The sequence below is a fragment of the Schistocerca americana genome, chromosome 11, assembly GCF_021461395.2.
Source record: "Schistocerca americana isolate TAMUIC-IGC-003095 chromosome 11, iqSchAmer2.1, whole genome shotgun sequence".
In the NCBI taxonomy this organism is placed as follows: Eukaryota; Metazoa; Arthropoda; class Insecta; order Orthoptera; family Acrididae; genus Schistocerca; species Schistocerca americana.
Window position 1 is genome coordinate 48,460,301 of NC_060129.1, and position 13,992 is coordinate 48,474,292.

The window sequence follows — 13,992 nt, forward strand, 5'->3', positions numbered from 1 at the left end:
CGCAACAGTTACAGAGAGCTGGTGCTGTATACTTCTCCAACGCGCCACAGCTGTCTGGCAGGTGTGCGAAACAGCTCACGGTCATGATGGAACTAAACCGTCACAAACACATATGAATGGAGATGACACTGTAGCAGAAAAATTGTGAAGTGTACTGATTTTCACGTAAATCGCAAATATTTACCGTCTATAAAATGTAAATTACTCAACAATTCACTTGAAATGTTTCCTTTCCCAGAGTAATTTATCTGAAAGAAAGCACTATGCAAAACATTGCACACGTCTGAGTAAATGGGCAAATCATTAGTCAGCCTGATCATTAGCCTTTCTGAAAGACGTAGGACTATCTATGAGAAGAATTGTATGAAGTATTAATGACATTCACAATAAGATTATTTTTGTACAGATGAATGTGTAAATAAATCATCGCTTAAAATATTTAATGGTAAAGCAAAGGTACCAAGAGATACTAAGCATATCCCGTGTAACGGCATATGCAGCTTCTTCTTTCTCCTTGTGACTTCATCTTCGGCCTACAATAGTGTAATAGTTACTCAACCTTGAATAGACAAGAGGGTAATCCTTTTAGTCTTCTTTGGAAGGCTAAAACACAAATACCAGCTAAATGAAATGATGCTGCAGCATACATTTTTAGAGGTGAAGAAAATCCAGAACTTTCTTTTATTCTATAAATTTTAACTTCGTTATAAAACAAATTAAAAATGGGACAAAGACCACCTCCAACAGCAAGCATCCTCATTGTCACTATTTATAACTGAAGAAAGTCGTCATTGATTCTGAATGAAAGCAACAGAGAAATGACCCAAATGTCACAAGCCAAAGATGAGACATTCACTTCTATTACAAATCAGGAACTTAAGTCTATTTTGGGATTTCTTATATTGGCTGGTGTGTACGGATCTGCTGGAGAATCTCTTGAAGAGCTGTGGAACAACATGAATGGTCGACCAGTTTTTCGTTCAACGATGCCACTTCGGTGTTTCCATACAATCAGCAGATTTCTCAGATTTGACAACAAAGAAGGTCGACCAGCTAGTCGACGCCATGATAAACTGGCTGCTATCAGGACTGTCTTTGAAATGTTTTTGGAACAATTTCCTAAAATGTTCGTTCTTTACGAAAACGTCACAGTGGAAGAGCAATTGGCCCCATTCTGAGGGAGGTGTCCGATCCATCAGTACATGCCTTCAAACCCGAAAGAAGAAAAATGGAATAAAATTATGGTTGTTATGTGATGTGAAACCAGCATGTGTTTGTGCAGCAGAAGCATATACAGGAAAGCCAGAAAATGGTCCACGAGAAATAAATCAAGTCAGAAGTGTCGTATTGAGGCTTGTGGTAAATATTGAGAAGACTAGGCGAAACATTACATTTTTGGATTACACTCTGGCCAAAGAACTTCTAAATAAAAATCTAACGTTAGGTGGAACTCTCAGAAAAAACAAAGCTGAATTTCAGAAGAAAATGCTGGCAAACAATAGCAGACCGGTTTTTTTTTCAACCAGCTTTGGATTTCAGAGGGACGTAGCGATCGTTTCGTACGTGCCAAAAAAGAATAAAACGGTAATATTATTCTGTATGATGCACTATGACAGTAGCTTGTCTCCTAACGAGCATAAGAAGCCTGAAGTAACATTACATTACAACAACACCAAAGGAGGAGTTGTCGCAACAGATAAACTTGTCAGCACTTATTCCTGTAGAAGGTGTACTACGAGATGGCCTGTTTGTTTGTTCGTTCTATAATATGCTAGGCATTGCTGCAATAAATTCTTATGTGTTGTATGTACACATTAATCCTGGCTACAATCAAACAAAGTTGTACACAAGTTGGCTATTTCTAAGAGAACTTGGATATGGGCTATTAAAACCAATGTAAGAGGAAAGAATGACTAAAAATATTCCTAACAGAATCAAAGTAAGTTAAGAAAATATTGCTGCAATGAGTTCAGGAGCAAAAAAAAAAAAAAAAAATGGAAGCAGGGCTGGTGCAAAAAGTGGGACAGTTGTCGTTCCTCTGCCCAGAGCATGCTAATATTTACTGCAGTCATTGCATACACGAACACCATACCTTCAGAAAATGAGTTAAATATAGTTCCTCAAAAACAAACATAGCAATAAAATTTTAAAATAATTTTTGTGTACAGTTAAAGTTAAAATGTTACCTAAAACAAGAACACTGATACAAACACTATTTTGAAGTACCATTTATGAACACTACTTTCTCAACCTATAATTTTATAAAACCTTTTTTGTATTAAATATGTTCAATTAATTGTAAAAACTTCTAACTTCTATTTTTCTAAATAAATAACTAAATACAAAATATGTTTCAAAGGATCATCTCACAGTATAAAATTTTGTAAAATTGCAGGTATAACTGACCAATTTTCAACATACTGATCTTTTAAATCAAAGTTACGATTAATCACGAGAGCATCCGGTAAGTGCCACATTGCAGTTCTCAACATGCTGATCTTTTAAATACAAAGTTACGATTAATCGCCAGAGCAAAGCAAGCCCCTCTAAAATTACCGACACCTCTCACGTAACCTACCACTTTCTATTTTTTTGTCTTTATTGCAATTTTAATCACCTCATACAAGGCGGGCTGGCAGCAGCATATTACGCTGCTCTTCAGCCTTGAGTGGTACAATAACATGACATATAGGTGGCACAGATAACACAATAAAAACGGCAGGCAAAAAATGTAGATACAAAAAACAATAAACATGAAACCGTTCACACTGGACGAGAAAAAACACTAACATTTGTTGACACGGCGCACAGAACACGGATGACGTCGGCGGCACACGTGGACAGTGGAGGCGTGATGGCGAAAGAACACTAAATACAAAACGAAGGCACAAACACGAGACACTGATGGCGATGATCTCCAGCGCGCGAAAGTCCACTGAGCGTGTACGAGTCCGGGGACCTGCCAAGAGAGGAGGAGGGGGGCTGGGAGAGGGGAGAGCAGAGAGGCTATGGGCAGGGGAGATAGGGGGAAGGGAGTAAGGGGGAGGGGAAGCCTGGGGGAAGAGGGATGGAGGAAGGGGGATGGGGGGAAAAGGAAAGACAAGGGAGGGGAAGGGAGGGGTGGTGCCTAAAGGAAAGGACACAGGAAGTGGGGGGAGCATCGAAGTTGATAGGAGGGGTAGATGGAGGGGAGGAGGGCATCATCAGGGAGGGTGAGCTGGCGGAAACCACTTTGGGAGAGGGTAAGGAGGGTGGAGAGATGGAGACCGGGTGGGACATGGGAATAAGGACGGGGCAGCAGGTGGGGGCGGGAAATGGTGGGTGAGACAAGCAGGTGAGGAGGATAGAGTTTGTCGGAGGTGTACAGGATCCGTATCCTTTCAAGGAAAAGGAGGAGGTGGGGGATCGGAATGAGATCGTACAAGATCCGCGTGGGGGAGGGGAGACGGATGCGATAGGCAAGGCGGAGAGCATGGCGTACAAGGATTTGAAGGGATTTGTAAAAGGTAGGGGAGGGGGTGGAGATCCAGGCCGGATGGGCGTAACAAAGGATAGGGCGACTGAGGGATTTATAGGCGTGGAGTATGGTGGTGGGGTCCTGACCCCGCGTACGGCCGGAAAGGAGCTTGAGGAGACGGAGTCGGGAGTGTACCTTGGCTTGGATTGTCCAGAGATGCGGGGTCCATGAGAGTCAACGGTCGTCGTCGCCGGCGATTGCTGGTTTACAAATCACTTGTTAATGTGGATGGCACCCTAGGTGCATCGACATCTTCTGGTAATGGCAAAAAGAACGAAACGAGAAGAGTTTCTAAAACTGCTCAATTCGTTCTTATACATGGTCCTACTTTATTTTGTGGGGCTAGATTTAATTTTTCTCTAATGAAGGTATCCTCTTCCTCTAGTTTGGGTAACGGATGGCTAACCGTAGCTTTCGTTGTCTGTAACAATGCAGGTAGAGCAGGTCTGGAATCTTTTGAAAGCAGGGAAATCTTAGCTTACCGGACTATTCCTGTATCTGAGACTATGATTGCTAATGAAGGTTCTTACCTTCTTCCGCACGGGAGTTTGTATTTGTCTTCTTGTAGACGTTGTAAGATAAATTCCTACTGCAGTATTCACTTATGGGTGAAGGCTAGTGGTCCTTCTTCTTTGGAAGATTGTCGCATTGTGGGTGTTTGTACTTTATATAATCATTGAAAGTAGCAGTTCTCAACAAACGGCCCTTTTAAGGGCCACAAATACTACACATTGATCTTGCCGAAAGCCGAGAAGCGATTCTTTTTGGTGTTGTAGCTCACTGGGGCACTCTGGGATGCTCTCTGGGCTCTCTGGGAGGCACAATAGATGTCGAGCACAGTATCTCATTGTTTAATGTGTTTTTGTCGCGCGTTTGGAGTTGGGTGCGTCCAACATAGGCTCTAGTCTGTGGGGTCGGGTCATTACGAGGGTCGGGGTGGGGGCGACGACCGTCTGAAATGCTGAGGAGGACAGGGAGATGGTCGCTACCAATAGGCTCCAGGACATCCACCGTTATGTGGCCAAGGAAGTTAGGGGAGGAAAAGATAACATCGGGAGTGGAGTTGGATTCAGGATGGGTGTGCTGGGGGATGGGGATGAGGTCGCCTTGAAGGGAGGAGGGGAACAAATGCCACCGCCGTAACTGGGCGGCGGAACGACTGTGGATGTTGAGGTTGGCGGCGATCACGTAGGAGGAGAAGATGCGGTCAATGTGGGTGAGGAAGTCGAAGGAAATATGGACGTTAGGGCGGACATAGATGGTGGCGCAGGTGACGGTAAGGCCGGGGAAGAAGAGACTATGGATCAGATGTTTGGTGGGGTTGGGAAGGAGAGGTTGGAGCTGAACTGGGATCTGGCGGTGGTGACCAATGGCCACTCCGCCACGCGCATTTGGGAGGGGATTATCAGAACAGTGAAGGAGGTAGGGCGACATGTGGACAGTATGGTGGGGTTGGAGGGAAGTTTCATTGAGGAGCAAGGCATCCACACGGTGGGTGGCAAGGGCGTGCAGGAAGAGGTTCTTGTTGGTGGGAAGGGAGCGGATGTTGGTGAAAAGGATACAGTGCTGTCACACCATGACGGATTTAGACAAGGGTGTCAAGACGGGAGAAGGTGAAATGGGCCTGGTTGTTGGAGTAGGTGGCATACATATGTAAGTGGAAAATGGTTCGGGCAGTGAGGGACACCTATTGAAGGGTGTGAGGGCGCTGGAAAGGGTTGACGTTTTGTAGGACAATGGTGAGGAACCTGATCATGTCCTCAGCGGCGGAGGGGGGGGGGACGAAGGGAATTGCCAGGAGGGGTAGGGGCGTCCAGACGAACAGGGATGGTGAGTTCAGGAGTGCTCGGAGGGGGTCAGGCTTTACACTTTTGGGAGTAGGTGGGATGTGGGACACTGCAGGTATTTCAGGAGGGAGGGTATTGAAGGTTAGGGCACTGCCGAGTGATCACGGCAGTGAGGGTCAGCGGGCAACGCTGGGGTTGGGTTTGGCAGGTAGGAGATGGAGAAGGAGCAGGGGTGAGGCAGGCGTTGGTGCCAAAACGGGTGATAGGGAGGCGGGAGAGGATGTCAGTATGGAGGGTTGGGCTGGGGGGAGGAGATGAGAACGGAATCCTGTCTGGGAGTGAGGGAAAGATGGGGGCACCAGGGAAGTGTTGGCGGAGGAGGAGGAAGAGATTTCGGGCCTCGAGAAGAGAAGGATCGGGACGGGAGAGTAGGTATTTGTATAAAGAGGGGGGGAGGAAGAGGAGGAGGAGGAGGAGGAGGAGGAGGACGAGGTGGAGGGAGCAGGGCCAGGCGGGGAGACATTCATGTCATTCTGGGGGGGGGGGAGGACGTGCCAGGGACCTTTTGGGAGCGGAGGAGGTGGTGGTGCCACTAGGGCGTTTAACGGTGGCCGAAGGGTGGGTGGTGACATGAGGGACGGGAGCTATAGGGAGGTGGCAGGAAGGGGCAGGTCCCGGCGTGGACGCAGCAGTCGGCGCCGGAGATGGAGACAGTGAAGGCGACGACAACGGCGATGGTGGTGGCGAAGGCGATGGGGAGGGTTGAGCATGGGCAGTGGCCCGATGGGCCACCACCCTAGCTGGAGCTGCAGTAACAGGCTGGGGGAAGGGGGGGGGAAAGGATCAGAGGGAGAGGAGCGGGAGGAAGAGGCTGGAGAGGGGGCGGCAAAGAGTGAGGGCGAAGGGAGAGTGAGAAAAGGAGGGATGGAAAGAAGCGGGTGTGACTGGGCACACCATGCAATGGTGCAATGGTGGCAGTGGCAGCGGTGGGGGGGGGGCGGGGGGAGTATAAACTATGGCTGTGGTGGTGGGGGCTGACATGACGACAGGGATAAACAAAAACGCACTGAATGAAAAGGAAAGGAAAAAAAAAACTTGGGACTGACGAAGACCAGAGTCCTACGCTGTTGGCGCCAGCTGGCGGGAATGCCACAGCTGCTGTCGTGGACGGGACCATTGCTGCGGCTAGCACCTAAAAGCCTAGCGCTTAGATTAGTGATGGAATGGCACACCCGAAGGATAGCATCCTTATGGGGGTACCTTTTTTTTTTCCTTTACTGTAATTTTAATCACCTATACAGGCGGGCTGGCAGCAGCACATTACGCTGCTCTTCAGCCTTAAGTGGAAACAATAACATGACAGAGAGGTGATACAGACAATACAAAAAACGGCGGGCAAAAAATGGAGATACAAAAAAAACAATAAACATGAAGCCGTTCACGTTGGGCGATAAAAACTCTAACACTTGTGGACACGGCGCACAAGACACGGAGAACAGCGATGGCACATGTGAACATTGGAGTCGTAACTGCACGAAACACAAAACGAAGCACACACACAAGATACTGATGGCGATGATCTCCGGCGCGCGAATGTTCACTATGCGTGTGCGAGTCCGGGGACCTGCCAAGAGAGGTGAAGGAGGAAGGGGAGTGGGAGAGCGAGAGGGGAGAGCAGAGATGCCATAGGCAGGGGAGATAGGGGGGAGGGAGGAAGGGGGAGGGGAAGCCCAGGGGAAGAGGGGTGGAGGGAGGGGATGGGGGAAAAGGAAAAAGAAGGGAAGAGAAGAGAAGGGAGGGAGGGTGCCGAAAGGAAAGGACACCGGAAGTGGGGAGCAGAGTCAAAGTTGATAGGAGGGGTAGATGGAGGGGACGAGGACATCATCAGGGATGGGGAGCTGGCGGAAGCCACCTTGGGAGAGGGTAAGGAGGGTGGAGAGATGGAGACCGGGTGGGACGTGCGAATATAGGCGCGACAGCGGGCGGGGGTGGGAAAGGATCGGGGCGACGAGAGGGTGAGGAGGATCAAGTTTATGGGAGGTGTACAGGATCCGTATCCTTTCAAGGAAAAGGAGGAGGTGGGGAAAGGTGATGAGATCATACAGGATCCGCGTGGGGGAGGGGAGATGGATGCGATAGGCAAGGCGGAGAGCATGGCGTTCGAGGATTTGGAAGGATTTATAAAAGGTAGGGGAGGCAGAGATCGAAGCCGGATGGGCATAACAAAGGATAGGGCGGATGAGGGACTGATAGGTGTGGAGACTGGTGGAGGGGTCCAGACCCCATGTACGGCCGGAGAGGAGCTTGAGGAGACTGAGTCGGGAGCGTGCCTTGGCTTGGATTGTCCAGAGGTGGGTAGTCCCGGAGAGGCGACGGTGAAGTGTGACACCATGGTACTTAAGGGTGGGAGTGAGGGCGATAGGACGGCCATAGATGGTGATGTAGAAATCAAGGAGGCGGAAGGAAGGAGAGGTGTTGCCTACAATGATCGCCTGGGTTTTGGAAGGATTCACCTTGAGCAACCACCGGTTGCACCAAGCGGTGAACCGGTCAAGATGGGATTGGAGAAGGTGTTGGGAGCGCTGCAGGGTGGGGGCAAGGGCAAGGAAGGCGATGTCATCGGCAAACTGGAGAAGGTGGACGGGGGGTGACGGTGGCAGCATGTCCGCCGTGTACAAAAGGTACAGAAGGGGGGAGACGACGGAGCCTTGGGGCACACCGGCAGAGGGAAAAAAGGTGTTGGAATCGGTGTTGTGGATGGTGACATAGGAAGGACGGCGGGAGAGAAAGGAGCTGATCAGACGGACGTAGTTAATGGAAAGGGCGAAGGTTTGGAGCTTGAAGAGGAGACCGGAATGCCATACGCGTTCATATGCACGTTCGAGGTCCAGGGAGAGGAAGATTGCGGAGCGACGGGAATTAAGCTGTTCAGAAAGGAGATGAGTGAGGCGAAGGAGAAGGTCGTCAGAAGAGAAGGACGGCCGAAAGCCACACTGGGTAACGGGAAGGAGGCGGTGCTGGCGGAGATGCTGGTGGATGCGTCGGGTGAGGATAGATTCCAGGACCTTGCTGAAGACCGAGGTAAGGCTGATGGGACGGTAGGAGGAGACGGCGGATGGCGGTTTGCCAGGTTTAAGGAACAGGAGGATACGGGAGGTTTTCCACAGGTCGGGGTAGTAACCGGTGGACAGGACTACATTGTTGAGCCTGGCCAGGGTGGAAAGGAAAGAGACAGGAGCTTCACGAAGGTGATGGTAGGTGACACGATCGTGACCACGAGCGGTGTTGCGTTTTGTGCGGAGTGTAGCAATGAGATCCTGTGTAGTGATATGGGCATTGAGTTCCGTGTGTGCAATGTTGTCCAAGTACTGGAAACCAGGAGCGAGGGGAGGGACGGAGGTGTCAGTTCGATTGCGGATATCCGGGAAGAGGGAGTAATCGAACTGGGGATCATCGGGGATGGAAAATACATCGGAGAGGTAGGAGGCAAAGTGATTGGCCTTACTAAGGGTGTCAGGGAAAGGGTGATCATCATGGAGAAGAGGATAATAGGGGGAGGGTTTAGTTCCGGTAAGGCGATAGAAGGCCGACCAGAACTTGGACGAGTTGATTGGCAGGGTAGCATTTAAACGGGTGCATGTCTGTCGCCCGTCCTGGCATTTCTTAGCCGTGAGCAAATTACGAATGTGTCACTGGAGTTGCCGGTGGCGTCGTAGTGTGTCTGGGTCACGCGTGCGGAGGAAGGCACGGTAGAGATGACGGGATTCACGGAAGAGGAGAACGGCCTGTGAGGGGAAAGGTAGGACGGTGGGTGTGGATGGCGACAGTAGGGACATGGGCCTCCATGGCCTCAGACATGGTCTGCTGGAGAAAGGAGGCGGCATGGGTGACATCGTCAGGTTGGTGGTAGGTGAAGGGGTGGCTATCGACCTGGGTGGAAAGGGTATTCCGGTAGGCATTCCAGTCGGCACGGGAATAGTCGTGGACAAACTTAGGGGGAGGTCGGGGCGACGGCGACGACTGTCTGAAACGGTGAGGAGGACAGGGAGATGGTCGCTACCAATAGGCTCCAGGACGTCCACCGTTATGCGGCCAAGGAGGTTGGGGGAGGATAGGATAACATCAGGAGTGGAGTTGGATTCGGGACAGGTGTGCTGGGGGATGGGGATGAGGTCACCTTGAAGGGAGGAGAGGAACCGATGCCACCGCCGTAACTGGGTGGCGGAACGACTATGGATGTTGAGGTCGGTGGCGATCACGTAGGAGGAGAAGGTACGGTCAATGTGGGTGAGGAAGTCGAAGGGAATGGGGGCGTTAGGGCGGACATTGATGGTGACGCAGGTAACGATTAGGCCAGGGAACAAGAGACTAAGGGTCAGGTGTTCGGTGGGGTCGGGAAGGAGAGGTCAGAGCCGAACGGGGATATGGCGGTGGTGACCAATGGCAACTCCACCACGCGCAATTGGGAGGGAGTTATCGGAGTGGTGGAGGAGATAGGGTGAGGTGTGGATGGAGTGGTGGGGTTGGAGGCAGGTTTCATTGAGCAGGAAGGCATCCACGCAGTGGGTGGCAAGGGTGTGCAGGAAGAGGTTCTTGTTGGCAGAGAGGGAGCGGATATTGTTGAAAAGGATACGTTGCTGTCGCGCCATGACAGAGATTTAGACGAGGGTGTCAAGACGGGAGAAGGTGAAATGGGCCTGGTTGTTGGAGTAGGTGGCGTACATCTTGAGTTGGAAAATGGAACGTGCGGCAAGGGAGATCTGCTGGAGGGTGTGGGGGCGCTGAAAGGGATGAAGATTTTGAAGGATGATGGTGAGGAACCTGATGATGTCCTCAGCGGTGGGGGGGGGGGGACGAAGGGAATTGCCAGGAGGGGTGGGGGCGTCCAGGGGACAGACAGGGACGGTGAGTTCAGGAGTGGTTGGAGGGGGTCGGGCTTTACACTTTTGGGAGTAGGTGGGATGGGGGAGATTGCAGGTATTGCGGGAAGGAGGGGATTGGAGGTTAGGGCACTGCCTGAGGAAGTGCGCTTGCCTACAATACGGGCAGGTGGGGGCCTCGCGGCATTCAGCTGTGGGGTGCGCGTTATAGTGCAGACACCTCTGGCAGCGCAGGGATTGAGGAGGGGAACGGGAGGGGTCAACCTTATAACGCTGGTTAAAAAGGAGGGCAACCTCCTTCAGGAGATGGTCTATGGAGGGGGCGTGCTCAGAAAAAACCCGCATAAGGCGGGTGGGGCCGGCAGCGTTATGGATCCGGCGAACCGCACGCACCTCCAGATGGGGATGGGCCTGAAGCGCCGCCAACACCTCCTCCTCTGTCATCACTGGACTGAGCCGAGTGATCACGGTGGTGAGGGTCGGCAGGCGATGTGGAGGTTGGGGTTGGTGGGAGGTAGGTGGCGAGGGAGCACGGGTGAGAGAGGCATGAGGGCCAAAGTGGGTGACAGGGATGCGGGAAAGGAGGTCTGTGTGGAGAGTAGGGCTGGGGGAGGAGATGAGTACCGAATCATGGCGAGGAGTGAGGAGGGAGATGGGGGCACCAGGACAATTCTGGCGAAGGAAGAGGGTGAGGTTCCGGGCTTCAAGGAGGAAGGGATCGAGACGGGAGAGGAGGTAGCAGTAGGAGGAGGGGGTAGAGGAGGAGGAGGAGGGGGCAGGGACGGGAGGGGAGACATCCATGGCATCAGGGGTGGGGGAAGGGGGACGAGGCGGAGCCTTTGTTGGAGCAGACAAGGCAGGGGTGCCACTGGGGCGCTTGACGGCGGCGGAGGAGGTGTGGGGGATGGGAACAACTGGAATGTGGTGGGGAGTGGCAGGTCCCGGGGCTGGAGTCGGCGCCGGAGATGGTGACGGTGGCGGTGGCGGCGGGGAGAGCTGGGCATGGACAGTGGCCCGACGGGCCACCACCCGAGCCGAAGCTGTAGTGACAGGCTGGGGGAGTGGGGGGAAAGGATCAGATCGAGAGGAGCGGGAGGAAGAAGCTGGAGAGGGGGCGACAAAGAGCGAGGGCGAAGGGAGAGTAAGAAGAGGAGGGATGGAAGGAGGCGGGTGGGACTGGGCACACCAAGTTATAGTGGTGGAGGCGGCGGAAGGGGAAGTATAAACTATGGCGGTGGTGGTGGGGGCGGACATGACGAGAGGGAGAAACAATAACGAACGAAAAGGAAAGGACACAAACTGGGGACAGACAAAGACGAAGACGGCTGTAGACCAGGGTAAGGACAGCGGCGACGGCGAACAGACGGACAGCAGGCGGCGGACAGACGGACGGCGGCGAACAGACGGAGGGACGGACAGCAGGCGGCGGCGGCGGCTGCTGCGGCGAGCACCGTAGACCAGGGTAAGGACAGCGGCGACGGCGAACAGACGGACAGCAGGCGGCGAACAGACGGACGGCGGCGAACAGACGGAGGGACGGACAGCAGGCGGCGGCGGCGGCTGCTGCGGCGGCGAGCACCGTAGACCAGGGTAAGGACAGCGGCGACGGCGAACAGACGGACAGCAGGCGGCGAACAGACGGACGGCGGCGAACAGACGGAGGGACGGACAGCAGGCGGCGGCGGCGGCTGCTGCGGCGGCGAGCACCGTAGACCAGGGTAAGGACAGCGGCGACGGCGAACAGACGGACAGCAGGCGGCGAACAGACGGACGGCGGCGAACAGACGGAGGGACGGACAGCAGGCGGCGGCGGCGGCTGCTGCGGCGAGCACCGTAGACCAGGGTAAGGACAGCGGCGACGGCGAACAGACGGACAGCAGGCGGCGGACAGACGGACGGCGGCGAACAGACGGAGGGACGGACAGCAGGCGGCGGCGGCGGCTGCTGCGGCGAGCACCGTAGACCAGGGTAAGGACAGCGGCGACGGCGAACAGACGGACAGCAGGCGGCGAACAGACGGACGGCGGCGAACAGACGGAGGGACGGACAGCAGGCGGCGGCGGCGGCTGCTGCGGCGGCGAGCACCGTAGACCAGGGTAAGGACAGCGGCGACGGCGAACAGACGGACAGCAGGCGGCGAACAGACGGACGGCGGCGAACAGACGGAGGGACGGACAGCAGGCGGCGGCGGCGGCTGCTGCGGCGGCGAGCACCGGCGGCGAACAGACGGACGGACGGACAGCAGGCAGCAGCGGTAGCGGCGGCGGCGGCGGCGGCGGCGGCGGACAGCGATCAGGCAGGCAGGCAGGCAGGCGGACTGACTGACTGACTGACTGACTGACAGCTTCAGCAGTAAGCGGCGGGCAGACACAATCTTCGAAGACGGAGATCACAACCTCAGAGTAGCCCAGGCGTTGCAATCTGACGCCTTCGAACGAGGAGATCCAACCCTCTGATCGCGGAGGTACCGCCGGAGATGGTTGTATATACCACTTGCTATGAAAGGTGACAACGAGTTTGAAAGGTTCCCGTCGTAATCCTAAAAAGCCGCGCTCATTCATACTAACTTAATTACAGTATAAACATATGCAGGAATTGAGGTGAACTTTGCTTTAACTATTCTTCCACGAATCTTCAAACTGTGGGAATAAACTCGATTGCCACGTTATGCAGTTATTGAACGACTTGCCACGCAGCTGTTGCTTGGCGTCGACAAGAGATGGCAGCGCAGTAGCTGGGCTTGCAGTTCCTGCTGTGTCTTTTCGTTCTGAGCGCAAATTTTTAACGGTAATCTTGAAGAAAGAGGGAGTTCAGTGTGTGAGACAAGTGTCCACAACGTATTCACCAGATAAAAGCAACAGACTAGCCCCATAACTATAAAAGCCGGTTTCCAGCAACGGCAGCAGCAAACGTCTTCCGAGGTGACGCGGCGGCTCGCGGAATCGGCGTTCCCAGGTAACTACGATCGGCGTAAAGCCAACACCGCCCACCCCAGTGGTACAAGTTTACATGCCTATCAACACAATGAACAATCTGAAACAATGTACGATTAGACGAAAGAAATTATTCAGATAGTGAAGAGAGTCAAAAATTTAAAATGCGATGAGAGACTGAAATCTAATCATGGCTAAGACTTTTTTTTGTGGGAATAGCGAAAGAAGGATGCATACGTGGAACTGAGTTTCCGAATCCAGATTTTAGACTTTAACACACTGCATACCGGCTGCCGCGCCGCTGTTAACGCTGCTGTTCCCGGCCGCTCCCGTAAGACGCATGGAAGATGAGCGGCGCCCTCCTTGTTTGAATGCAGCTCCGTTCACCGGTGTCTGATGCACATGAAACTTGGCAGACGTGTTTGTCTGGTGTTCCAATATTCTCTGGAAACACACACCTTAATGTAACGGTACAAAACTGGGAGTAGTTCAAATGCCTCTAAGCGGTCATCAGTCCCCTAGAACTTATAACGACTTAAACGTAACTAACCTAAGGACATCACACACATCCATGCCCGAGGCAGGATTCGAACCTGCGACCGTAGTGGTCGCGCGGTTCCAGACTGTAGCGCCTAGAACCGCTCGGCCAGCCAGGCCGGCACTGGTAGTAGTGTCTTGTTTAATTTCTTTTAAGATGCACTGCGCGGCCCTACAACGTCGTACTGGAAATTTCTTTCTCTACTTCCCACAATAGTCCGTATAGTATGTTCTTTCATGTTCCCTGACAATCAACTTAATGGATTCTTAGCAGGCGCTCGTTTTGTAGGTCGGGTTGCTTCAGTTGCCTGCACAGTTTCTGCGGCACATTCTTGAGC

General features: G+C 52.9%; 1 protein-coding gene across 1 annotated transcript; it reads right to left on the minus strand.

The window, feature by feature from the left end:
* Positions 1–585: 585 nt before the first annotated feature.
* On the minus strand, positions 586–12,745 carry LOC124553225 (formin-like protein 7). Its single transcript, XM_047127116.1, has 2 exons — positions 11,675–12,745; positions 586–603 (listed from the first exon to the last, which is right to left on the minus strand). Exons 1-2 carry the CDS (start codon positions 12,743–12,745, stop codon positions 586–588), a joined length of 1,089 nt encoding a protein of 362 aa, XP_046983072.1.
* Positions 12,746–13,992: the final 1,247 nt, after the last annotated feature.